Here is a 21,640-nt window from a genome sequence, read left to right as displayed (position 1 = left end):
GTGCGTGCGGCGAGAGTGTGTAATGAAAACAGCGGCGCGGTACACGAAAAAATCCAAGCTTGTGCTGAGTGCCAGGGAGATGGGAGCAGACCGCCAACGATGCGGGTATAGGCGACGGGCTTGTGGACGAGACGACGGATACACTGCGAGAGAAAACGGGCCTGCGCGAAGGAGTGTGGAGAAGCCGACGAGGAGATGTCGCGCTTCCAATATGAGATGAAATGGAGACAAAGTAGGGGGTGACCATGCTGATCGCACTCCAGCGATGCGAATGGGTACAGGAGAAGTGTTTCTGCACGCCTTCCTGCGCGATGCAGCAGGTCGTCAGCAGCGACCGGAGGTGCGGCCCTGGTCAGGCTGGGAAGTCTCGAGCCGAGCAGCCGCGTGGACTATACTGCCGGATTCAAGATACCACGCACGTCGCCGACGTGAGAGAGATCGGTGAGGAAGGGGCAAAGGTCAGTGAGTTCGGTGTCATGGGGGTCGTTGAACCAGGACGACACAGGCACCGCGTTGTGGGGGTGGAAGATGTAGGATGCGGGTGAGTTGTCGAGGATAATCGTATCCTTCACGGGACGCCCTAGTTGTGATAGGTCCTGGGTAGATGTAAGACCGGGACCTTGACATGAAGGCGGACTGCAAACATACCTTTACGTAATTCCCTTTATGGTTGTAACAGCTTTCCCGGAATAACCGGTGGGCAACGGAACGGTAAGGATCAAGCCTGTCGAGGACAGGATCGGCGTACTACACGAACCACTGGCTATGAGTGGCACATCCGGCATTGTTAGCACACTATGGACGCACCTTGCTCAAACTGGCGGTGAAGACGACAACTTCGTAAATCTCCCCCATTCGTCTAAGGAAGTCGTCTACGCCTGGGCGTTTGAGCACATAGAAGTTGTGCCAATACGCCTCTATCTCCACCGGAACAATGTAATCTGGTGATGGAACAGCCTGTGTGGGTTCGTCAGAACGATCGTCGATAACGTGGGAACTGGACTTGCCTTCAAGCTGCTGTGCACAAGCGTCTCGTCTAGGTCGAGCACCAAGCATTTACGACCGGCGTGTTCAGGTGCAAGTGGCGGCAGCAAAGGTCTCGGCTGGCCGTCCTGTAACCCATCGAGTTGAACAAAGAGTGCGTTGAGCGCATACAGGAAGGGTACTCACGGTACCAACAGGAATACCAGTTCCCCCCGACCTGATCAGCCGCTGCTCCTCGTCCTCCACCTCGTCGATCAAGATGGTGTCGTGAAAGTTTAGATTCACCTCATCGGTGAAGGAGCTATCCGAATCGTCGGAGGCCTCGCGGCGACGCGACTTGTCGTAATGTGAGGTGGGCGTTGGAGTGAGGTTCTCACCTGTGGAACCGGGTGGTTGCACAGCGCCCGACGTTAGACCGTCCGTTTCCGATAGCGGCAGAAGCTGCTTCGTAGGCGTGGGCGGAACGATGATGTCGCCATCGGGAAGGACGGTGGGGATCGTGAGTGGCGGAAGGGTCGGCGCGTTGACTAGTTCCATGTTCGTGTGGGAATAAGGTGGGCAACCGATATCGTGGTTACATACCTGTCGTAGACGAGGAGTGTGTTCCGTGATGCGCGGTCTCAGTATCTTTCAGCGTCTGCTTCTCTGACTCCGGCAGTTGGCCCTCGTCGAGATCGATGGGATGGGTGTGTCGAGTCGCGACGCAAGACTTGCAGAGACGGGTGAACTTCAACAGGAAGGACTTCTTGGCGCGCTTTGCGGGCGGCTTTGATTCTTCTAGTGACGGAAGAAAATCAATCAGGATCGACGGCGATTTAGCATTTCCACTAAGGGACTGGCCATCTCGGCGACGCTTGCCTACTGGTGCTGAGAAGGTGGACACATCCTTGTCCTTGTCCTTCAGTGTGCCGGAAGGGTCCGCTGACGACTTCTCAGCGATTGAGATTGCGGTGCCTGTCATGGTGGTTGGCGGATCCGAATGTGCAGTCAGATCGGACTGGGTGGGGAACGAAGAGGACGGGTCCTGCCCGTGGCTGCTGTGGGTATCGCTTGAATGAGCGTCCGTGGCCTGAGTTTGCACGATGGTGTCTCCGCCCGAGGTCGCGCTGCTTCCTTCGCCGGCAAGGATGTGAGGAGAGGTAGAGGAGGGTGCGGGGGTGCTCCCCGCGTGACTTGGATCGCCGTTGGAGTTGGATGTCTCGACATCTCGACCCGGACCTGCTTCTGACGCCTGGCGCAGCCCTTCAATTCATAGATTCCTGCATACGCCCTTATGAGGCCAGTACGCACCTGATCGCGGGCGGAAGAGTGCAAGGACCGAGAATTGGCCATGGCCTCACGAGCTCTTTGCAAGACGGGGCGGCGAGAGGTGGGAGGAGAGGCTGTCGTCGCTGTCCATCAGACTGCCCTCTCTCCCTGACCCTCAGGCGCCCGCTCGAAGCGCCTGTAGGCGATATCTCGCGCGGTCCGTGTCCCGCCGCTTCTGTCCTTTCCGCCATTGTTCATGAACGCTTGATTTGCCTCAATTACTTCAATCATACGACCCTTTTTGCGGTGTACCACGCCTACACCACGCCTCGACGCAGCGCGTGAACAAGCTCTCGCGGGAGCGAGGCATGCCCAGTCCAAACCGTATATCCCTGCAGACGACTCGCTTCGCTTGGCACAACGAGCTCCACCCTCACCATTGCCGTCTGAGAGCGCATCGTGGAACCGCCGACCACGAGCAGTGCCACCATGTGCTCTCTTTACTTTGTTCTCTCGCGAGCCATCTGCGCCCAACTTTGCCGTCGTGGATGCACGAACTGCGCTCACGAAGCGCGAATCAACCCGCGGAAGGACTTCTAGCTGTGCCTGGTCCGTGCGCGCGAGCCACCTAGTATATAAAGGCGCTCCCCCTCGCTCAGTTTCCCCATTCTTGTGCTCGGGCACGTACTGTCGCCAGTGAGGTCTTTACCGAGGCACAGTCTTTTGCTGATTGCAAATTACACATCCGAACACGTCTGTTAGCTTCGGCTTTCAGCAATTTTTGGAAAACCCCTCATCCCGATGACGACCTTCTGGTCAGAGGGGTCCTTTCTAGAGTAGCTTAGTTAGCGCTGCCCATGAATATAACTTGTTCTCCTACCACCATCCGTCTGCTTGAGTGCAGTGCAGTTAGTATCGCGAGTTGTGGCAAGTAGTATGGCTTTCATTACCATCACTGGTTTCCCGTGTTCTGGAAAGTCTAGAAGGGTAGAGCAGTTGCGGGCGCATTTGGAGATCCGATTGCGAAGTCTTGCTTATGAGGGCCCGCGGTTGAAGGTGGTCGTGGTCTCTGACGACACTTTAAATATCCCTCGCAGTGTTTATGGAGGTGAGCATACTTTGGAACATGTGGCGCTATTCACAGCTGACGGTTCTGCAGATGGGCGGGCAGAAAAACCTGCACGAGGTGCCTTGTTCGCTGCAGTGCAGAGGCAGATGGGCCAAGATACCATCCTGATTGTCGACTCGATGAATTACATCAAGGGATTCCGATATCAGATGTACTGCGCTGCGAGAGAACACAAGCTGAGAGTTTGCACGGTAGGTTAACCCTCGTAGCCGCTTAGTTTGTTCGAGCAACCCTGATCCTCGCCAAGTAGGTCTTCGTCGCGGCGACGCAGGAGCAATGCAAGGCATGGAATGCCTCGCGACAGGATGGCCGCGCATACGCACCCGAGACGTGAATGATCAGTTTCTCTGTACCGCGTATGGTTTTAGTTGACGCAGTTACAGGCTTGAAAACCTCATGATGAGATATGAAGAGCCATCGTCCATGGTGCGCTGGGATTCCCCACTTTTCACCGTCCCTTGGATAGACGAAGACGTACCAATCGACGACATCTGGAAGGCAATCACCGAAGGCAACGTGAAGCCCCCGAATGCAGGCACCCAAGCGGTATATACCTTCCCTTATCGCATAACATCTTCCGCCCCCGCGGACGTCTGACTTCTCCCTCTCCTGCCCCCAGGTCCCTAAAGCCCCCACAGACGCCCTCCGCACCCTCGAGCACACCGCCACAACGATAGTCGCAGCGATCATGTCCGAACAGGCCTCCTCGGGGGGCATCGCCGGGGGTCGCGTCACGCTCTCGCTCTCTCCGACGCTCAAGCCGACGGTGAATCTGCCAGCGCGGAGCCTGACGCTCTCGGAGCTGCAGCGGCTGAAGCGGCAGTTCGTGACAGTGCACAAGAAGGCGATCACGCTGGGCACGACGGAGAAGGGCGCGGTGGACTGGAGCGAGGAGAGCGTCGCGGAGAAGTTCGCGTCGTATATTGAGGGAAACCTGAAGCCGTAGATCAGGGTGTCTAAGCTGCGCGTTGGCTGAGGTCGGGCATGGCAGGTACTGCTCTACGTCGGATATGGATGGTCGACGAGATGCATCGTCTAGTTTGCTACCGCTAGTCGACCTTGTAGGAGCATCTGCTTCGATCGCGAACACCGCGCTCTAAGTTCCCCCTTTCTCTCCGCTGTGCTACAGGTTGCTGCGTTGCGGTAGTCTTGAAATGTTATGGTCAGGGGACGCTCGCGAGTGCACCTGACAGCCACCATAGCCTCCACCCTACTCACTTCACCCTCAAGAGAGTGCTGGATCCCATTATGCGACTCACTTGAATTGTCCTAGGAAGGAGCTCTTCCGCATCTCTTGTGAGTAAGGGTTGGTAAGGAGAATGAATATTGACTGGCGTTAAGACGTATGGTCTATGAAATATCACCTACGATCGTCGGCAATGGTTCAAGTCCCTCGTCCATCCTCGGCGACTGGCTCGCGTGACTCCACTGTCACCTCTAGGACATAGACGGACGACCCTCATGGCTCACGCGTCGGCAGTCAACTCACTCGCCTTCTCCGCTGACAGTCAATAGTATTTCGCGTCTACTAGTCGGCAACCAGCTCGCGATTGAGTTCTTAGCCAAAATGCTTGTAGTAGCAGTCATTCGAGCGGATTTAATTCCTTGTCAGCACGTCTCGTGCACCGCAATGGTACGGCTTACTTTGCAGCCTCGTACACCAACTGCCTGAACGTTTCTCCGCCTCCTGGAGACGTGCGGTCGAGATTTCTTGTCGGGTTTTGCGGGGTAAAGCGCCTGCACGTGCACTCTCGGCCAATGAACGAACGCGGAATTAGTCAGAGCCAATCACGTGTATTGCATAAGATGCTCAGAGGCGCCCGGTTAAGGCGGGGACGGTTCGGGCTCATCTGCCCCGTACTCGTCAATTTCTCTCCTTTCTACCCCTCTAGTCTCCCCATCGTGCCCGCTCTCTCTTCTGCTTTCTACAACACATAAACTATGTCTTTCGCAGCTCTGAGAGCGTCCGCGCGTCGTGCGACCGCTTCTGCCGCTCGCGCTCCCCGCGTCGCAGTGCGTAATGCTGCCATTCGTCGGTACGCAACGGAGAGCACACCAGGCCCGAAGAGCAACGCTGCGCTCCTCGGCGCTCTTGGGGCCGCTGCTCTTGCTGGCGGTGCCTTGTGGGTCTACACCTCCAACTCCGACACGGCCAAGGAGGCTGGCACCGCGGTCAAGTCGGGTGCTCAGGCGGCCAAGGTTGCTGCCAACTATGTCCCGACCAAGGAGGATTACCAGAAGGTTTGTTGTTCCTCACCTCCCCTTTCTCCTCCGTTCCCCCGTCGCATTCCGCAGTAAACTTGCGCAATGACAGCCGTGCTGACGCGTCGCCCTGCAGGTGTACAACCGCGTTGCAGAGATTCTCGACCAGGCGGCTGATAAGGGCTATGACGGTACGTGATATCTTCCATTAGTTTCGTTTCTAGCGAGTCGTGGCAAACATACTCACGCACCGGCTACTTTCGGGAAACGATAGATGGGTCCTACGGTCCTGTGCTCGTCCGTCTCGCCTGGCACGCCTCCGGCACGTACGATAAGGAGACCAACACTGGCGGCAGGTAGGCGTTACCTCTCACGCTAACCGGTGTTGTCCCGCGGTTACTTATGTTCGGCCTCGCTTCGCCTCTCCATTTCCGCTGTCCGTCCCTCATATCGTCGTCCACGATGCATCTGCGTGCTTTACCGTTGGTTTGCCTTTCCGCCGTCGCGAATACCCCTATGATGAACGCACAGCAACTATGCGACGATGCGCTTCGAGCCCGAAGCCAAGCACGGCGCGAACAATGGCCTGAACGTCGCACGCGACCTCCTCGAGCCCATCAAGCAGGAGTTCCCGTGGATCTCGTATGGTGACCTTTGGACCTTGGCAGGCGTCGCGGCTATTCAGGAGCTGGGCGGCCCCAAGATTCCCTGGCGCCCGGGCCGCATTGACGGCTTCGCCGCCCAGTGCACTCCTGACGGTCGTCTCCCCGACGCTGCGCAGGGTGCTGACCACGTCCGCAACGTGAGTACTTCGAAGAGAAACGAGAACGATACGAGTTAGCTGATGACTGGCTTGACACGCAGATCTTCTACCGCATGGGGTACGTTATGCCTCTTATTCGAGGGTCATCATGATAGCTGCTCACAACGTCTATGCACACTAGCTTCAACGACCAGGAGATTGTCGCGCTGGTTGGCGCGCACGCCCTCGGCCGCTGCCACCGCGACCGTTCGGGCTTCGATGGCCCTTGGACGTTCTCGCCGACGAGCGTGACGAACGAGTTCTACAAGCTGCTTTTGAACGAGAAGTGGGTGTGGAAGAAGTGGGACGGCCCGAAGCAGCTCGAGGACAAGAAGACGCACAGCCTGATGATGCTCCCCACCGACTACGTCCTCATCCAGGACAAGAGCTTCAAGAAGTGGGTCAAGGCGTACGCCGAGGACGAGCAGCTCTGGTTCAAGGAGTGCGTGCCCCTTCTCTCTTTTGTGGTCTTATGGGAAACGGCACTTACTGATTGGCTGACATCATCCGTGGGATTGCAGCTTTGCCGCGGCGGTGTCGACGCTCTTTGAGCTCGGGGTGCCCACCCAGCAGTTCGTCTCGTCCGAGCCTTGGATCTTGAAGGGCAGCGACGAGCAGTGAGCGCCCTAAGGGGTGCTGCTCCTGCCAGCGCGTGTCCCGAACGACGGTTCTGTCGTAGAGTCTAGAGTCTAGAGCTAGAATAGAGTGTAGACGTTGGTTACGATGCTTGGTTGTTCGGGATTCTATAGTAGGCCCTACGGTTCGCACTATACTTAGCAGGGGGGGGTAGTAGGACGTAGTGGTTGGGAGAGGAGAAGGATTGCGGGGTAATGTGGGGGTAGGGAAGCAGAGGCGATGGTGGAAAAGGAGCGGTGTATCCGCACAGAGTCTTCTATATTCTATTGCTATTTTCTGCTCATTACTGCTGCCTTGCTGATAACACGTTACTCCCGTATAACGTTCGCGCCCGTGCCTTCTCGCACCCATTGATTGGGCTGCCAAAGGCTCCGTTTCCTTGGGTGTCATGCTTTGTCAGTTGACTGTGTGGGGCAGACCTGCGACAGCGGCAAGCAGCTTCGAATGCGACTCTCGCGACGCGCAGCGGTCACACAGCTCTCCGGGACTCAATGGGGCGCTGAAGGAGCTGAGAGCGATCAGGAGATGCCGTGACAGGGGAGGGGCGGGGCCTATTGTTGCATTCGTGGCGGGTATCAGGTGGTGCGTTGTCAGTTTGGCGGCGTGACCAAGAATCGACTCGTACGTCGCATGTTCTAAAGTTCGGTGGGTCGATAGGGGTTAACAGTTCCAGTGCAATGTGCGTATCAGGTTTTGGGTTGGAAAGCCACGCTCATGGATCTCATTCAGCAAGATATTGATGATGTCGTCTGTGGTCGTGTCGAGGACATGTCGGCAGCAAAGCCGCAGACCGGGTGGGAGAGCAACGTGCTATATTGCCATAGTGCTACTGAAGATACATAGCATATATGTTCTCGTCAATGTACCAGTCGTGTCAGTGAAGACGATGCCGACTTGAGCCGAACAGGAAAGGAAGAAAGCCCTGACTTGTTCGAAACCTAGATCCGCCTTGTATATATTCGCGCTGGTCTACATACAAGCCATTTTCCAGATGGAAACCAGCAGACATGGAAGGTGGTCGAGGCCCAAGCCAACCTGTGAGTATGGAAAGTACACAAATGGCGAGGCAGGAGCACTAGAATTTTCACAGGTAAGCCTCAAGAGAATCCGGACTCGGAAGGCGATTGAGCCGGTAGATAGACAAACCAGCTGGAATCAGCATGGTCCCATGAGAAAAGACGCGACATCCCTGCCCGTACATGAGCCGCATTTTCACACCTCTGGACATGTAGAGCGGAAGCAGGAGAAATGTCTGCACAGGATGCAGACCATACTCAAGCAGAGTCTTCGGAGGAGCAATGGGGCGCTTCATATCGGACATTGCCTGGGTGTCTCCGATCGGCGTTGACTGACTGACTGTCCCTTTGTGGCAACTCGCGTCGCGCGGAATGACGAATCAATGTGACGCGTGCATCAACCTCAAAGTCAACGGTGGCCCGCAGCACTTATCTAGTACATCGGGCCATCCTACACTTGAACTCACCAACTCATCACACCTACTTTCGCGGTCATCTCAGGACTTTGCCAGTAGCCACTAACCACATGCCATCACTCGCCGCCGTCCGCGCCGCCAATGCTGCATTTTCCCCTTCCTACTTCCCCGTCGCAGTCTTCGTAGGCGGAACTGCCGGCATTGGCAAAGCTATCGCACAATCCTTTGCGCGCGTCACCAAGGGCAACGCGCACATCGTCATCGTCGGGCGAAACAAGGCCGCCGCCGAGTCCGTCATCGCGTCCTTCCCGAAACCCACCGCGCCAGAGGCCAAGCACGAGTTCGTCGCGTGCGAGGACGCCGCGCTCATGCGCAGCGTCCGCACGACGACGTCGACGCTCCTCGAACGTCTCCCGAAGATCAACTTCCTCGTCATCTCTGCGGGCTTCTGGAGCTGGAAGGGGCGCGACGAGACCGACGAGGGCATCGACCGCCGGCTCGGGCTGCACTACTACGCGCGCTGGAAGTTCATCCACGACCTCCTCCCGCTCTTGCGCAAGGCGAAGGACGCTGACGAGGACGCGAAGGCCATCTCGGTGCTCGCAGCTGGCGTCGGCGGAACATCAATCGACGTGGACAACCTCGGCCTGAGGAAGAACTATATCATGTCGAAACCGGGTGTCGCGGGCCCAACTTACACCGACTTGATGATGCAGGTGCGGACGCCCCCTTCCGCTCACGGTTGTCCGCTTACTGATAACCCCGTATGGTTCGCAGTCATACGCAGAACAGAACCCGGGCCTGTCTTTCGTTCACACCTACCCGGGAATCGTGCGCAGCGAGCTGCTTACGCGGTCGCATTGGTCGATGCGCGTGCTCAATCCCCTCCTGCAAGCCCTCTTTTATCCGGTGTCGTATTCTCCGGAGGATAGTGGGGAGTACATGCTCTACGCGTTGTTGCAGGCCCCTGCAGGTGTCGCGCGATACAATGCCCAAGGTGATGATATTGGGCGATCTCCGCTATACGACGCCGTAGACGTGCGGACGCGTCTCTGGGAGCACACGAAGGAAGAGGTGGAGGGTGCACTTGCAAAGCACGATGCGACAGGCGCATAGAGCAGACAGACTATGGCACGCTTGAGTGTACTACTCTCTATCCTGCCAACGTTAATGGTATCATGTGTCCCTCAAGTGTTACAATGAGAGATCCTGAACCCAACACGGTTCTCAGTTGTATCATCTTCTCCAGCGTTTGCAGTTGAAGGCCCGGGAAAAGTTCAGCCGCTGAATTATGGGAGATCAGTATCGTTTCTCACAGCCGTCTCGCTACCGCAAGGTCTATACCATGGCCATGGTGCATGCGGTCTACTATATTTGTGGCGGACCTCTCGTGAACGAGGATTTGGTTTGTGCATTGCGGCGGAACACTCGGCCTTCGGGAGGAGCGCTATGCTGCATCCATTCCTCGGCTAGATGAACCTTCAGCTACATCGTGCAGGCCAAGGACAGATGCTACTATGAGGAATGGCTAAGCATAGTTTCCCCGGTCTCCCCCAGATCCCTTCTGCTTTCCACAAATAACTTATATACAGGTAGGGACGAAAGCTGTGATGGAGCTGGTTAATCCCGTTTGGGGTCCAGGAGACGTCGTCACTGTACTCGCTATGGCTCGACCAGTGTCCTGTAAGAGCCCACCGCCATAGGAATAGGAATCCGCTTAGCAGACAGAATAGGGGTTCCGGACAGTCGGTATACACCATATCACGCCCTGGTTATCGCAGTGTGGTCTTGCTGAAATATACCAATCATGGTTAACGGTTAACGGCACAAATGGCTATTGACTTGCACATGGTACAGGGTATCCACATCGCTAGAGTTTGCTACAAATACAATGCAGAGCTGGAGTGAGCTAAATGTACGATGTTCGAGTCGCAGAGCATATAATGGGCAGATACGAGGGAAACGGCGACGCCCCACTATTACACCCTCCGAGGAGGGTTCATGGACCCATGTTCACGTCGAGATCCATCATGTCCTCCCGCAACAGCCTCCTCCGTCCCTGGTCGCATCTCTTCAGATACCCCAAACATCGATCCCCAAATATCTCAAGCCCGTCCAAGAACCCCGGCGGAAGCTTGTCCTTCCGCTGGTCCCACGGCTTCACGTCGACCAGGTCGCACCGGTCGAGACACACGAGGATCATCCCGAAGCTGTACGCGTCCGCGAGCCGCGCGTCCTCGCACTCCCCGCGCAGGATCTCGGGCGCGGAGAACGGCCGCGTGCCGGGGTATATGCGCTCGACCTTGCGCGGGCCGACGGCGGGCGGTGGGGGGATGGCCGGCATCTTCTGGACGAATCTAGAGTTCAAACGGGGATGAGCGGGGGGAGGGGGCGACGCGGGGGGCTCGTCGTCGTACGGCTCGTCGGGGGAGGCGTACGTCGAGTCCGCAGAGACGGAGCGGCCGAAGTCGAAGAGCTTGATGGTGTCGGAGCCGTGCGTGACCTGGATGTTCAGCAGCGAGAGGTCGCCGTGGCTGAGGCCGTACGAGTGGAGGTGCGTGAGCCCGTCGAGGAGCTGGTTGTGGTAGTCGACCTTCTGGGCGCGCGTGAGCGTGTCCCGCTCCGCGCGGATGACGTCGAACAGCGTGCGGCCCTCGAGGTACTCGAGCACCATGCCGACGTTCTCGAGCGCGCCGAGGAACGCGCAGATGTTGCGGTGGCGCGCGACGGTCGTGTACACGCGCAGCTCGGCGAGGAACTGCGTCGTCACGTCGCGCGCGTTGGACTGCATCTCGCCGTTGATCTCGAGCTGCACGACGTTCGGCTTCTTCACGACGCACTTGAACAGCTCCGACGCGGACCCGGCCGCGACTGGCGCCAGACTCTGCGTGGGATTGGGGGGTGCGGAGTACGAGGTTGGGGTGGGGAAGGAGAAGATGGAGGCCGGGTTCGTGGGCGGTTGGAAGATTGGATTCGAGGAGTGCGACGTCGTCTCATATGTTCGTGGGGTCTGGCGATGCAGCTGCTTGGGTGTGCGGTGATGGGCGTGCTGGGAGTCGCTGCCTTGTGTCTCGTCCACCGTGGATATGGGAGCGTTAGAAGGCTGTTCCTCCTCCTCGTTCAGCTCAACTATGCTTTCGGAGGAATGTAAGTGGCGGCAAGTATATCTATGGTGATCGGTGGCACTCACCCATCCACCAATTCTTCTTCGAGGTCAGCGTTATCCGCTTCAGATTTACGTGTCTCGACATTATCACAGGTCCGCAGGCACGCAGGCCGACTGAATAAGACTGTGAGATGGGTACAAAAGCTACACGAGAACACGAGGAGCGTTGAACGCGATAGAGTAGGAAGAACGAGGGCTGTAGGCCGCGCTGCAGCGATCGCTGGGGCAGACTGACAGGCGTCTATCTAATCTTCCCTGAACGGAAGCTGCGACGCATGTTATTTTTGCATCACCACCGACTCTGCTTTCCCCGCTCCGTGGTACACAACGACCGTTCCCTGAGGACCCCGACAACTACAAACACCCCCGCGGGGAAAAGGAATGATCTGATTTCTCTACATCGACTGCCGACAAGATTCACGAGAAGCTGTTCCCGTACTAGTTATCCTTCTTCGTTGCCCTGCACCCTATCGTCCCAGCTTATCTTACAGCCTCCGGGGCGAAGCACTAAATGCGGCACAGATGTGTGAATGGTTCCGTTTTCAGAACATGATTCATATGATGCTAATGTACAGTGAAAATTGGGATCCCGAGGCGAGGGTCGAGGCAAGGTAACGATACTCCTACAGAATCACATCCATAGCAAGAACGAAACGCGTCCGTACGTGCACCAGCCGCTCACAGCACACTCCGCTGCCACGCCGCCGGGCAGCCATCGCGCACAGCGAGGTAGCCCATGAGGTCGCTCGTCAAGAACTCGCTCGGCCACTCCTTCCGCACCTGCGCCTTCAGGTACTTCGCGACGATGTCCAGGTTTTCCTCCGTCACCAGCGCGGTCTTGAGTGTCGGCGCGATCTCGTCCACAAGGCTATCGATCCATGCTGGGGCGATGACCTGCCCGGAGTCCGAGGTGCGGATGCCGTACTTGACGTACTGCCAGAGCTGCACGCGGGTGATCTCAGCCGTCGCGGCGTCCTCCATGAGCCAGTTCAGGGGAATGCAGCCGTTACCACCTAGCCAGGCGGCGCTGTAGGCGAGCGACGTCGCGACGTTCGACCTGATGCCCTCCGTGGTGACCTGACCAGGGACCTTTGTGTTGAGAAGGTCGGCGGCGGCGACCTTGACGTCCTCTCTCCTCACGTGGTACTGTTGCAATATCAGTACATGCGTCATAGGGAACCGCACCAAACACACTGACTTGGTTCGGACCAAGCATATGCTTGTTGAAGATTTCCATCGCGATCTCGTTGATGAGGGGATGCGCGATCCAAGTGCCGTCGTGGCCGTTGGTGACCTCACGGAGCTTGTCTGCGCGGACCTTGCTCATAGCAACCTCGTTCGCCTTCGGGTCGTTCTTGATCGGAATTTGCGCGGACATGCCACCCATGGCAGCGACCCTCCGCCTGTACATGCAAAGGTCAGTATATGCACCACTTTTCTGACGTACGAAGCTCACCTGTGACAGGTCTGAATGAGGAGTCGGACGTAAGCGTCCATGAAGCCAACCTCCATCGTGACGTCCTTGCGATCAGGCAGAACCGCGCTGCGATCGGCGCGACGCCGCTTGATAAAGCTGAAGATGTAATCCCAACTGCAAACGGGGACGTAAGTCTACTACCTTCCCGTCACGCGTTCCGTAAATTACTTACCGACCGCAGTTCAAGCCAGCCGAGTGTGTCCGGAGCTCGAACAGAATCTCCTCCATCTGGAACGCAGCGGGGAGGGTCTCGATGAGCACCGTCGCACGGATGGTGCCATGGGGTAGGCGTATATACGACTGCGAGAAATTGAAGACGTCGTTCCAGAGGCGCGCCTCGAGATAGTGCTCCATCTTCGGCAGGTAGAAGTACGGCCCGAGCCCACGCTTGACGAGCTCGTGCGCGTTATGGAAGAAGTAGAGCGCGAAGTCGAAGAGGGACCCGGACACGGGCGCGTTGTCGACTGTCACGCGCGGCTCGTCTAGGTGCCAGCCACGGGGTCTGCGCGAGAGGCGTACGGTGTTAGGCGAGACGTCATATGTGCGCATTCCGTTGGAGTGCTTACCGGACGATCAGGACGGCAGGCTTCTCAGAGAGCTTATACGACTTTCCGCCGGACTCGAAGTCGATCTGTCGGCGGATCGCGTCGCGGAGGTTGACCTGGCCGTTGAGCATGTTGGCGAACGTAGGCGAGTTCGCGTCTTCGCCGACCGTCAGTTGACATCCTCATCAAGCTCAGAATGGTCGAGACACGGACCTTCGAAGTCAGCCATGAACGTCTTCGCGCCGCTGTTGAGCGCATTGATGACCATCTTCCGGTCGGTGGGCCCAGTGATCTCAACACGCCTATCCTCCAAGCCGGGGCCGGGAGGGGCGCAAAGCCAGGAGGGGTCCGCACGGATGTGGGCGGTCTCGGAAGGGAAGTCGAGGGGCTGGCCGGCATCGAGTCTCTGCTGCGCGGCCTCGCGGGCAACGAGGAGGCTCTGGCGGGTGGACTCAAACGTCCTATGGAGGGCGGCGATGAACTTCAAGGCGTCCTCGGTGAGAATCTGCGCCTGTGCGTCCTTGGCCTGCGACGAGTGAATCTGCACGCCGGCAACCATGATTGTGTATGCGAGTAGTGGGAAGATAGGGATGGGGAATGTACGGGGCCGGAATGGCTTAGAGGCTGGCGTATAAGTAGCGTGCGCTGTGGCGGCTCTCCGCAACACCGAATGCGACTCTCGCGACCCATGGACGTCATCCCCCGCGTCCGCTCATTTCACGTGCGTTCCTTCTCTGCGAGTTGCGGTGAGCGGACCCCGGAACCCCTCCTCCGTCCTCTCTCCCGAGCGCCGGGGCGTCAACGCGCCTGGGGAGCCCCGCGAGCCCGTGGCCAACTCCTCGCGGTTACATCCTACTACTTACCGCGACATTGGAAATCTGGGACCGGGACTCCATTCCGGATATTCGCCGTACATCACTCGGCCGAGTGTCTATCTCGTGAATTGTGGCCCTGCCGCGGACCTACGTACGTTATGACCGTCTTCATCTTCCCTGTTCAAGCAAGGACTCCGGCAGCACTTGCAAGATGCGTGGGTGCCTCCGGCTTTGGGCAACGGTAATCGTCGATAAGGTGTACATACACAGCGTCGTACAGAGCGCGTCCCAGAAATATCCGCCCCCTTCAGATCGCCTTCTTCCCGGCGTCCTCTTGGCCTTTCCTTTGCTGTTCCGACGGAACGGGTCCCGCAGTCCCTATCGCGCACGAACCCGAGGACGCGAGGTATTCGAGCGAGCGAGGCCGGTCCAGCGAAGCATGCAAACGGTTCGAGATCAGCCTCTGCTCCTTCCAATCCTGTTCCGTCGGGCTGCGCGGGACACACGCTGGCTGCCCGTCCGTCCGTCCGTCCGTCTCCGTCTCCCCGTCCACCATTCCGGCTAGCAGAGACCAATGATCTGTTCTCCCGCAAATCCGAACAGCGTCGAATGTGACGGATCGGGGCCATGCATGCTACGTCACACAGCTCGCGGAGCGGCGCACGGAGGAGACACCGGACGATGGACGCGGACGCAGCCGTATGTCCGGGAAGCCAATTCTGAGAAACAGCACTCACCCTCGCTCGGACTAGGACTTGCCAAGTCTCTCACGACGCGCTCCCCGACCTTGATAACGCGCCTGCACGCCATCTGCCATACACCACACGAGACGGAGCCCGCGGGCGCGAAGGGCAGTGCGAGCCACCACGTCAGGGGGCCGAACCAGCCCGGGGGCAGGTAGAAGACGGCGGCCTTGCGGAACCACCAGCCGATAACGATCTGGAGGCCGGTCGTCATTATCCACAGAGCTGAGTTGAACTTGAGGGAGAAGGATGTCCGGGCGGACGAGAGCTCGCCATCTAGAATGGGTACAACCTGTTCAGCTGCCGCCGCAGGGTGGCCGGGCGGGTCAAGCCCATGAGGCAGGATGTTGCGCAGGCATGGGAGACACGAGTGAAGCAGCTGGGCACTCACTGAGCTTTTCGAGGTCCGCTAGGCCCTTGTCCACGCTCCTCCTCAGCTTCGCCCACTTGGCGAACTGGTCCTGCGCGCTCGTCTGCAGGAGCTCCTTCTTGCTCAACAGTATGTCGGCCTTAAGCTTCTTTTGTTGCGCGGCCGTCGAGCTGTAGAATATGCGCAAGTATATCGCATAGAACTGTACTCCGTGGTTCGCCGCAGCGAGTTCATATGATGACGCATGGCAGAGTTCAACAGCGGAGAAGCGCATGGTAAAATAGGGAAACGGTTAGGATACGGAGCTATATTTCTCAATCAGAGCAGTGATCCACATACAAATTCAAGGAAGACGCTTTGTCCTATCCAAGATATTAGCTCGGTGACGAACACGAGCGCGAAGAGGGTGGCTAAGAGGGCCATGGTGTCCAAGACTATGCAATCGTGATATTCGTGAAGCCGAAGAGTATTACAGCGCACAAGGGGTCAGACGAGGGACCCGATGGCCAGCAGTGGATACGTGTACAAGCAGGATGTGGCTGCAATCGGGTCACGCGTGGCGTGTCGTAGGTCGAGTTTATCCACGTGGACGAGCAATATTTGTCCTTGTTAGGATCAGAGGCCATCGTCTTCATTACAGCGATGTGCAGAATGATACGGAAAACGCATTTTTTGTGAGCCAGCGCCTGTTGGGCGCTCGGAGACCCAAACGCTGTGCCGGGCTGTCGGACACCAGGAAAGAGCCGGACACCGAGCGCTATCCTGGTCACAGTAGCCCTTCAGGATGGTCCCCCAAGGCTCATAATAGCAGATAGAGGAGCATATCAAAAATTATTATAACATATAAGGCATAATCTATGTCTCATGAAGCAATAACTAACTTGCCCAATGAAGAGAACTCGCATTTGTGCTTCAGGGCCAAGTGTCACACCTCTGTCACAATGAGTAACAAAGTCACAGCGGTCAGTGTTTGAGTCCCGTGACCGTCTGGCGTCTCTCTGAGCGCCGGTCTCGCGCGAAATGCGTTTTCCGTATCATTCTGCACATCGCTGTAATTGATGGGGATGGCCAGCAATGTATGAGCACGCATAGTTTGAAGAGGAATACAACCCTCACGATTTATGTAGAGATTGAAACAGGGTATCAAAGTCACAGGGAAGTATCGCAGGATCTGCATACACTGCCGTACTTCGGCCATACTTGCGCCATTTCAGTTCCGGAGCATTTGCAGTGGAGCGTCATCTGCACGGTGATACTTACTTCAAGACATATGTTGTTTTCGATGATATGCGAAGCTCATCTGCCGGCAGGCCCCATGATGCTCGAATCTGGCAAGTAGGAGACCCCAAACCAAGAATCGCCGTGGAAACTGACGACAAGTTGAATCGAGCGGAGAAAGAGATATCATAGCGCATGCAAATGGTTTAGCGGATATGCCATGGGCCAGTAACAGAGCAATACATGTGAGTATGAGTGCGTGGTGATGCGGATGCAAAGTCTCGATGGTGAGCGCGAGGCCTGGTCTGCTTTCCGACCGCCCTCCCGGGCGTCATCCTCTGAGCCCCTAATACAGCTACAACAGCAGCATGACTGATAAGCAGGGCGAGGCGGGGAGTGGGCAGCTTAGATGTTGAGCTTGGTGCGCCTCCAGTGGCGGCGCTTGGCGTTATACTGTGCGAGTGCGGAAGGCTCATTTCAGGGGGATTGGACAATGGTGGCAAAACGAGGCAGACGCACCTGAATTTTGGTGTCCGACTTCAGGCGGAACCACTGGGGGATGGGGCTACCACACAAATCTCAGGAAAATTGTCCCTTGACCTCCCTACATGTTGAATCCTACTCACCGGTTCTGGCGTCCGGCCTTAGCGAGAATGCGCTTCGTGCGGAAGGTCTTTTGGGAAGGCTAAACACGCAAGACAAGCATGCTCAGCAACGAGTTCTCTCCTGCAGTCGGGAACCTGGCACATATGAAGGATGAAGGGGCATACCATCGTTACTCGTGTCGAACGCTGGGCGGCGGCGGTTGGTGGAAAAGGGAGGAAAATTAAGGTTAAGGACGGAGGGGTCTGTACAGTTCTGACTAAGCTCCGGAAGAAGAATTTGCCACTTGCGCTCTCCCACGTGTCCCAATTAGAACGCGACGTCACACGTGTCGTTCCCGCGTCGCGACGCGTCTCAGCCCAGCCTCAGCTTTCTCATATACCTGCATCTCCCCTTTGCTGTTTTCTGTGCTTATATCTTGTGTTTTACGACGATGATTTTGACGCGGATCTTGGGCTGTGTCTCGATGCTCATGCTCGCTCTCGCTGCTGTGGCAGAGGAGGCGGCGCCTGCCGAGCTCCAGATCGACCGCACTTACGTTCCGGACAATTGCAAGGTCACAGCACAGAATGGCGACAGGCTGCAGGTGCATTACGTGGGTGCATTCTTCATCGGTACAGCCCTTACAGCTTGCTAATATGTCACCGTAGACTGGAAAGCTGTGGACGAACGGTAACAAATTCGACTCGAGGTACTGATTGCTCTAGGAGAGAGGCCTTGCTTGAGCTCACGTTTACTTTCTATACAGCTTGGACCGCGGCCAGCCTCTGCCTGTTACTCGTGAGTGCTGATGTATACTCCAAGTGCTATTGACCTGAACTCGACCTCAGTCGGTGCCCGCCAAGTCATTACCGGCTGGGAAGAGGGTCTCCAGGGTATGTGCCAGGGTGAGAAGCGTACCCTCACCATTCCTTCCACCAAGGCCTATGGTATGTCAAAGCTTCACAAGGACCAAAGACCTGGGATAGATAATGAATCGGCATCCTCACAGGTTCACGTGGATTCGGCAATGTCATTCCTCCCAACTCGGCGCTCGTCTTTGACGTCGAGCTCGTTAAGCTCGACGCTCAGAGCCCTCGCGAGGAGCTCTAAGCATGTACCCATACTCACACTCGTACCTTGAATACGCATAATGTACGCGATACAGCGAACTGTATTCTCATATGGACGTGTGCACCTCTGTCCGAAGCCTGAATCCGGTAGCAGCAACTTGCCCATTTCGCGACATATGCGCCTTCAACGCTTGTTGCCTCTGTCCCGAAGGTTTTTGTGCAGATTCGTCGCGCCCCACCGGACCTATCCGCTAACGTTATCGTCTTCTACCGCAGTCGATACGTAAGTTCCTTCGCTATGTCGACAATAGCACTTTACGGCTGATCTGTTCTCATGAGGCGAGGATTTGCGGACTTTGGAACAGGCTCCAGGCACGCAGAATATCTGATAATCCCATTCCCGGCTATTCAGTCTTCGATCTGCTATTGCGACTCGAACAAGGCAACAGCGATTCGGACCAAGTTGGGTTTTGTAAGGTAAACAAATTCGATCGAAGGGACCACAGAGGTGCTACTGTCCCAATTCTTCTGGGGGAAGAAACTCGCGCCACCGACGAACTAACGTTGTCCCGTTATTCGCTCCAGATGAAAGTGTCTGGCCATCAGGAGAGAAAGCTACGTGCCTCACGCGATCCTGATGCTCCACGAACGTCACAAGGCACGACCCGTCCCTTGTCCTCCACAACCGCACCGTCCCGTCGTACGAGGCCGATGCGATATACTTCCCACACGGAGAGACGCATGCTGCATAGACGTGACCAGTGTGTCCCAGAAGCGACATGATCGAGAGGCCGCTCCGTACGTCCCATATCTCCACCGTCTCATCGTATGACCCAGACAACGCCAGCTTCCCATCCGGTGAGAAACTAATATCAGATACTCTTTTCGTACGTTGCTGCAATACGACGAGGGGTTCTCCTGTCTCGATGTCCCAGATTCCGGCCTTGTAGCCATCAGACGCCGCGGCGAGGCGAGTGCTCCCTGGATCGAAGGTCGCAGTCCGAAATGAATTCGACCCTTTGAGGACCTTGTGGAGCTTGCCTGCCGCAACGTCCCACATACAGCAATCGACCTGACATCCCCCGGAGGCGAGCCAACGGCCGTCGGCGGAGAAGTGGACAAACAAACTGTACGGGTTGTTGTGCTCGTAGCCCAGGACATGGATCAAGCAGAACGTGCGAGCGTCCCAGAGGCGTACTCTTCCATCAGAACCTCCGGAGGCAATCACAGTACCGTCCGGGGACCATGCACAGCAACTTGCCTCGACTGGCCCTTCGAGTGTTGCGATTCGACGTGTGCCTTGATTTGGCTCCCAAATCGCTAGCTGGTTCTGGCCGGCGGAGAGAGGTATCGGCCGCGAGGGGAGAACGTGAGTGACCTGATCACCCCCGCGTGTGCTACCCATTCTTCTATGCATCGCCCAGTCGTGTCCCAGAGGATGATGGTGTTGTCGTAAGACCCTGTCGCTACCCATCTGCTGTCTGGCGAATAGACGAGACACCCTATCATAGCGTCATGACCGATGGTGATATCTGAGTGAGTGGTAAGTCACCATTAGGTTAGCTGTCGGCGTGATGATTAGCTGACCTGGCTCTGACGTGATAGAGAACGAGTTACGCGCTCGCAGCGCAGGGAAATATTGAATGAGCTGACGGGTCCAAAAACGGGATCGGGAAGAGCGGATGGGCTTGTTGAGTAAGATGGAGATTTCTGCATGAGTGAAATGGAGAAGAGTTTGGTCAAGCGCCAGGCATAGACGGGAATTGTCTCCGATGTCGACCCATTGGATCAATTCCTTGACGGTGTCTGATTGCAAGTCTAGTAGGACATCCGTCAAGCTCGAAGGACGAAAAGCCTTCAAGATCTCGATGATCCCCTTGATTCATGTCCAGGAGTGTTATCTGGGGGCTCAGGGAATCAGCGAAGATTGCCCTTCGACATGCTCCAATGATCACACACCCACCTGATTGCGATATGACTGAGAGCTTGCCACGCTCTCGCAATATGGGCAAACGGATTCCCAACTCATGGCACCAGAAACCGATCCGGTAGGAGCGAATGGGATTCTTGATGGAGAACGTCATTTCCGGACGGGAAAACTGGAGGAGAGCTTGCTCAATCTGGTGGCATTGACGAGATTGGCGTCCTTCACCACCCATCCACTGGATCAACTTTCCGATAGCGTCCAGTTGCATGTTCAAAATAACGTGTTTTAGATTGGGGGGATGGAATCCATTCAATATCTCGATAATCCCTGCGACGTCTTTGAATTTGAGTTTGGTCTTCAGCGTCAGGAAACGAAGCTGAGTCCAGGTTGAGATAGTTGGTTGGGTGCTGATGAGTAGATGTGCTACTGAAATGGGAACAGTAAGTACTCTGATGTTCTGCTTAGTCTTGGGTAAGGCTACAAACCATACGATTCTTTCTCCGAGTAGGGGACTCCCAGGGAGAGCCTCTCCAGTGAAGACTGGACTGATTCCAGTAGCAAGGCTACCTCCCTAGTGTCGCCTAGCAAAAGCTACGAGGGTAGAGTTGGCGGCATGAGAGCGTAAAGCTGCGTAGCGTCTGTGAGTCGTCGCAATGGCTGACGATCCTTTCAATCACCTCCCAGGGGAGCATGGGAGAATTCATATTAGCCAGCCAGTTCAGCATGAGGATGGACGAAATGGACGAAAAGAACTTGCAGCATTGAGTACGCTGCGGCAACGTATGGCACTGCAACATAGCGATGGACACCGCCTCAAACCAAGCTGCAGATCTACAGTCTTACCCGGGTCCTTTGGCCACCATGGGTCCTTTGGCCACTGAAGGATTTTCTGTCCCCACAGTAGAATCTCAACCTACATGTTAACCCAGTCAAGTAGATAATGGTTTTATGTATGTTATCCCAAAGTTCCGTAGCCTTTGCTGTTCAAACACATTACAAGACTATGTTTTAGTCCAAAAAACTGCTGTTTTGAATTATATTCCAGTGATCGCGGCTGATGTATTGCTCCGATAACTTCCATAGTTTCAGTAAATGTGAATAGGATATATCTAGCTTGTTTGAGACAAAGAACACTCTTATCGACATGCACTTCCCAGAGATATCAAATAAGTTCTCATCAACGGGACATATGAGATGCTATTAATCAGGCGCCGAGTCACACAACTCAGCGCTCCTCTGCTTTGCGTGCATCGAATGAAGGGCGGCGCTCGGGCGGCATTGCCTGATAAGA

General features: G+C 56.3%; 11 protein-coding genes across 11 annotated transcripts; 4 read left to right on the top strand and 7 right to left on the bottom strand.

Annotated features, from left to right (window-relative positions):
- Positions 1–389: 389 nt before the first annotated feature.
- Positions 390–2,316, bottom strand: DICSQDRAFT_166497 (NIF-domain-containing protein; the record flags this gene model as incomplete). The annotated part of the gene is made up of 7 exons (XM_007362053.1): positions 390–596; positions 649–747; positions 808–957; positions 1,026–1,112; positions 1,171–1,511; positions 1,567–2,215; positions 2,275–2,316. The coding sequence occupies 7 exons, from the start codon at positions 2,314–2,316 to the stop codon at positions 390–392; spliced, it is 1,575 nt and encodes a 524-aa protein (XP_007362115.1).
- An 808-nt stretch (positions 2,317–3,124) lies between these two features.
- Positions 3,125–4,585, top strand: DICSQDRAFT_99368 (chromatin associated protein KTI12). Its single transcript, XM_007362052.1, has 5 exons — positions 3,125–3,340; positions 3,392–3,552; positions 3,612–3,691; positions 3,745–3,907; positions 3,981–4,585. Exons 1-5 carry the CDS (start codon positions 3,169–3,171, stop codon positions 4,305–4,307), a joined length of 903 nt encoding a protein of 300 aa, XP_007362114.1. The 5' UTR covers positions 3,125–3,168; the 3' UTR covers positions 4,308–4,585.
- Positions 4,586–5,202: 617 nt separating this feature from the next.
- Positions 5,203–7,330, top strand: CCP1 (heme peroxidase). Its single transcript, XM_007362051.1, has 7 exons — positions 5,203–5,602; positions 5,700–5,754; positions 5,838–5,919; positions 6,095–6,365; positions 6,428–6,444; positions 6,508–6,807; positions 6,887–7,330. The coding sequence occupies exons 1-7, from the start codon at positions 5,303–5,305 to the stop codon at positions 6,984–6,986; spliced, it is 1,125 nt and encodes a 374-aa protein (XP_007362113.1). The 5' UTR covers positions 5,203–5,302; the 3' UTR covers positions 6,987–7,330.
- Positions 7,331–8,476: 1,146 nt separating this feature from the next.
- Positions 8,477–9,621, top strand: DICSQDRAFT_99363 (NAD(P)-binding protein). The gene is made up of 2 exons (XM_007362050.1): positions 8,477–9,149; positions 9,211–9,621. The coding sequence occupies exons 1-2, from the start codon at positions 8,544–8,546 to the stop codon at positions 9,547–9,549; spliced, it is 945 nt and encodes a 314-aa protein (XP_007362112.1). The 5' UTR covers positions 8,477–8,543; the 3' UTR covers positions 9,550–9,621.
- Positions 9,622–10,260: 639 nt separating this feature from the next.
- Positions 10,261–11,684, bottom strand: DICSQDRAFT_99360 (kinase-like protein; the record flags this gene model as incomplete). The annotated part of the gene is made up of 2 exons (XM_007362049.1): positions 10,261–11,562; positions 11,624–11,684. 2 exons carry the CDS (start codon positions 11,682–11,684, stop codon positions 10,433–10,435), a joined length of 1,191 nt encoding a protein of 396 aa, XP_007362111.1. The 3' UTR covers positions 10,261–10,432.
- Positions 11,685–11,977: 293 nt separating this feature from the next.
- Positions 11,978–14,211, bottom strand: DICSQDRAFT_79688 (malate synthase). The gene is made up of 6 exons (XM_007362048.1): positions 13,835–14,211; positions 13,643–13,778; positions 13,249–13,578; positions 13,056–13,190; positions 12,798–13,002; positions 11,978–12,745 (listed from the first exon to the last, which is right to left on the bottom strand). The coding sequence occupies exons 1-6, from the start codon at positions 14,178–14,180 to the stop codon at positions 12,278–12,280; spliced, it is 1,620 nt and encodes a 539-aa protein (XP_007362110.1). The 5' UTR covers positions 14,181–14,211; the 3' UTR covers positions 11,978–12,277.
- Positions 14,212–14,649: 438 nt separating this feature from the next.
- DICSQDRAFT_79686 (uncharacterized protein) lies at positions 14,650–16,062 on the bottom strand. The gene is made up of 4 exons (XM_007362047.1): positions 15,889–16,062; positions 15,571–15,751; positions 15,174–15,455; positions 14,650–14,814 (listed from the first exon to the last, which is right to left on the bottom strand). Exons 1-4 carry the CDS (start codon positions 15,970–15,972, stop codon positions 14,744–14,746), a joined length of 618 nt encoding a protein of 205 aa, XP_007362109.1. The 5' UTR covers positions 15,973–16,062; the 3' UTR covers positions 14,650–14,743.
- An 881-nt stretch (positions 16,063–16,943) lies between these two features.
- Positions 16,944–17,453, bottom strand: DICSQDRAFT_99350 (ribosomal protein L39e; the record flags this gene model as incomplete). Its single annotated transcript, XM_007362046.1, has 3 exons — positions 16,944–17,220; positions 17,287–17,332; positions 17,394–17,453. Coding segments are annotated over 3 exons (154 nt in total), but the record flags the coding sequence as incomplete, so codon positions are not given.
- Positions 17,454–17,842: 389 nt separating this feature from the next.
- On the top strand, positions 17,843–18,462 carry DICSQDRAFT_50484 (uncharacterized protein; the record flags this gene model as incomplete). The annotated part of the gene is made up of 5 exons (XM_007362045.1): positions 17,843–17,965; positions 18,021–18,061; positions 18,119–18,150; positions 18,201–18,299; positions 18,362–18,462. 5 exons carry the CDS (start codon positions 17,843–17,845, stop codon positions 18,460–18,462), a joined length of 396 nt encoding a protein of 131 aa, XP_007362107.1.
- A 525-nt stretch (positions 18,463–18,987) lies between these two features.
- DICSQDRAFT_25361 (WD40 repeat-like protein) lies at positions 18,988–19,943 on the bottom strand (the record flags this gene model as incomplete). Its single annotated transcript, XM_007362044.1, has 2 exons — positions 18,988–19,678; positions 19,801–19,943. Coding segments are annotated over 2 exons (834 nt in total), but the record flags the coding sequence as incomplete, so codon positions are not given.
- A 336-nt stretch (positions 19,944–20,279) lies between these two features.
- Positions 20,280–20,506, bottom strand: DICSQDRAFT_144119 (uncharacterized protein; the record flags this gene model as incomplete). The annotated part of the gene is made up of 2 exons (XM_007362043.1): positions 20,280–20,323; positions 20,386–20,506. The coding sequence occupies 2 exons, from the start codon at positions 20,504–20,506 to the stop codon at positions 20,280–20,282; spliced, it is 165 nt and encodes a 54-aa protein (XP_007362105.1).
- Positions 20,507–21,640: the final 1,134 nt, after the last annotated feature.

The sequence above is a fragment of the Dichomitus squalens genome, assembly GCF_000275845.1.
Source record: "Dichomitus squalens LYAD-421 SS1 unplaced genomic scaffold DICSQscaffold_3, whole genome shotgun sequence".
NCBI lineage: Eukaryota > Fungi > Basidiomycota > Agaricomycetes > Polyporales > Polyporaceae > Dichomitus > Dichomitus squalens.
The sequence above is the reverse complement of the archived record's forward strand: the minus strand, read 5'-3'. Positions and strand labels throughout refer to the sequence as shown.

Coding starts and splice junctions, on each gene's coding strand:
- DICSQDRAFT_79688 (XM_007362048.1), bottom strand. CDS start 14,180: ATGGTTGCCGGCGTGCAGATTCACTCGTCGCAGGCCAAGGACGCACAG. Junction 13,579..13,642: donor CCTGCCGTCCTGATCGTCCG/GTAAGCACTCCA, acceptor CCTCTCGCGCAG/ACCCCGTGGCTGGCACCTAG. Junction 13,191..13,248: donor GCTGGCTTGAACTGCGGTCG/GTAAGTAATTTA, acceptor CCCCGTTTGCAG/TTGGGATTACATCTTCAGCT.
- CCP1 (XM_007362051.1), top strand. CDS start 5,303: ATGTCTTTCGCAGCTCTGAGAGCGTCCGCGCGTCGTGCGACCGCTTCT. Junction 5,603..5,699: donor CCAAGGAGGATTACCAGAAG/GTTTGTTGTTCC, acceptor GTCGCCCTGCAG/GTGTACAACCGCGTTGCAGA. Junction 5,920..6,094: donor GAGACCAACACTGGCGGCAG/GTAGGCGTTACC, acceptor ATGAACGCACAG/CAACTATGCGACGATGCGCT.
- DICSQDRAFT_79686 (XM_007362047.1), bottom strand. CDS start 15,972: ATGGCCCTCTTAGCCACCCTCTTCGCGCTCGTGTTCGTCACCGAGCTA. Junction 15,752..15,888: donor AAAGCGTCTTCCTTGAATTT/GTATGTGGATCA, acceptor CACGGAGTACAG/TTCTATGCGATATACTTGCG. Junction 15,456..15,570: donor AGCGGACCTCGAAAAGCTCA/GTGAGTGCCCAG, acceptor TACCCATTCTAG/ATGGCGAGCTCTCGTCCGCC.
- DICSQDRAFT_99368 (XM_007362052.1), top strand. CDS start 3,169: ATGGCTTTCATTACCATCACTGGTTTCCCGTGTTCTGGAAAGTCTAGA. Junction 3,553..3,611: donor ACAAGCTGAGAGTTTGCACG/GTAGGTTAACCC, acceptor CTCGCCAAGTAG/GTCTTCGTCGCGGCGACGCA. Junction 3,692..3,744: donor CGCGCATACGCACCCGAGAC/GTGAATGATCAG, acceptor ACGCAGTTACAG/GCTTGAAAACCTCATGATGA.
- DICSQDRAFT_99363 (XM_007362050.1), top strand. CDS start 8,544: ATGCCATCACTCGCCGCCGTCCGCGCCGCCAATGCTGCATTTTCCCCT. Junction 9,150..9,210: donor ACACCGACTTGATGATGCAG/GTGCGGACGCCC, acceptor TATGGTTCGCAG/TCATACGCAGAACAGAACCC.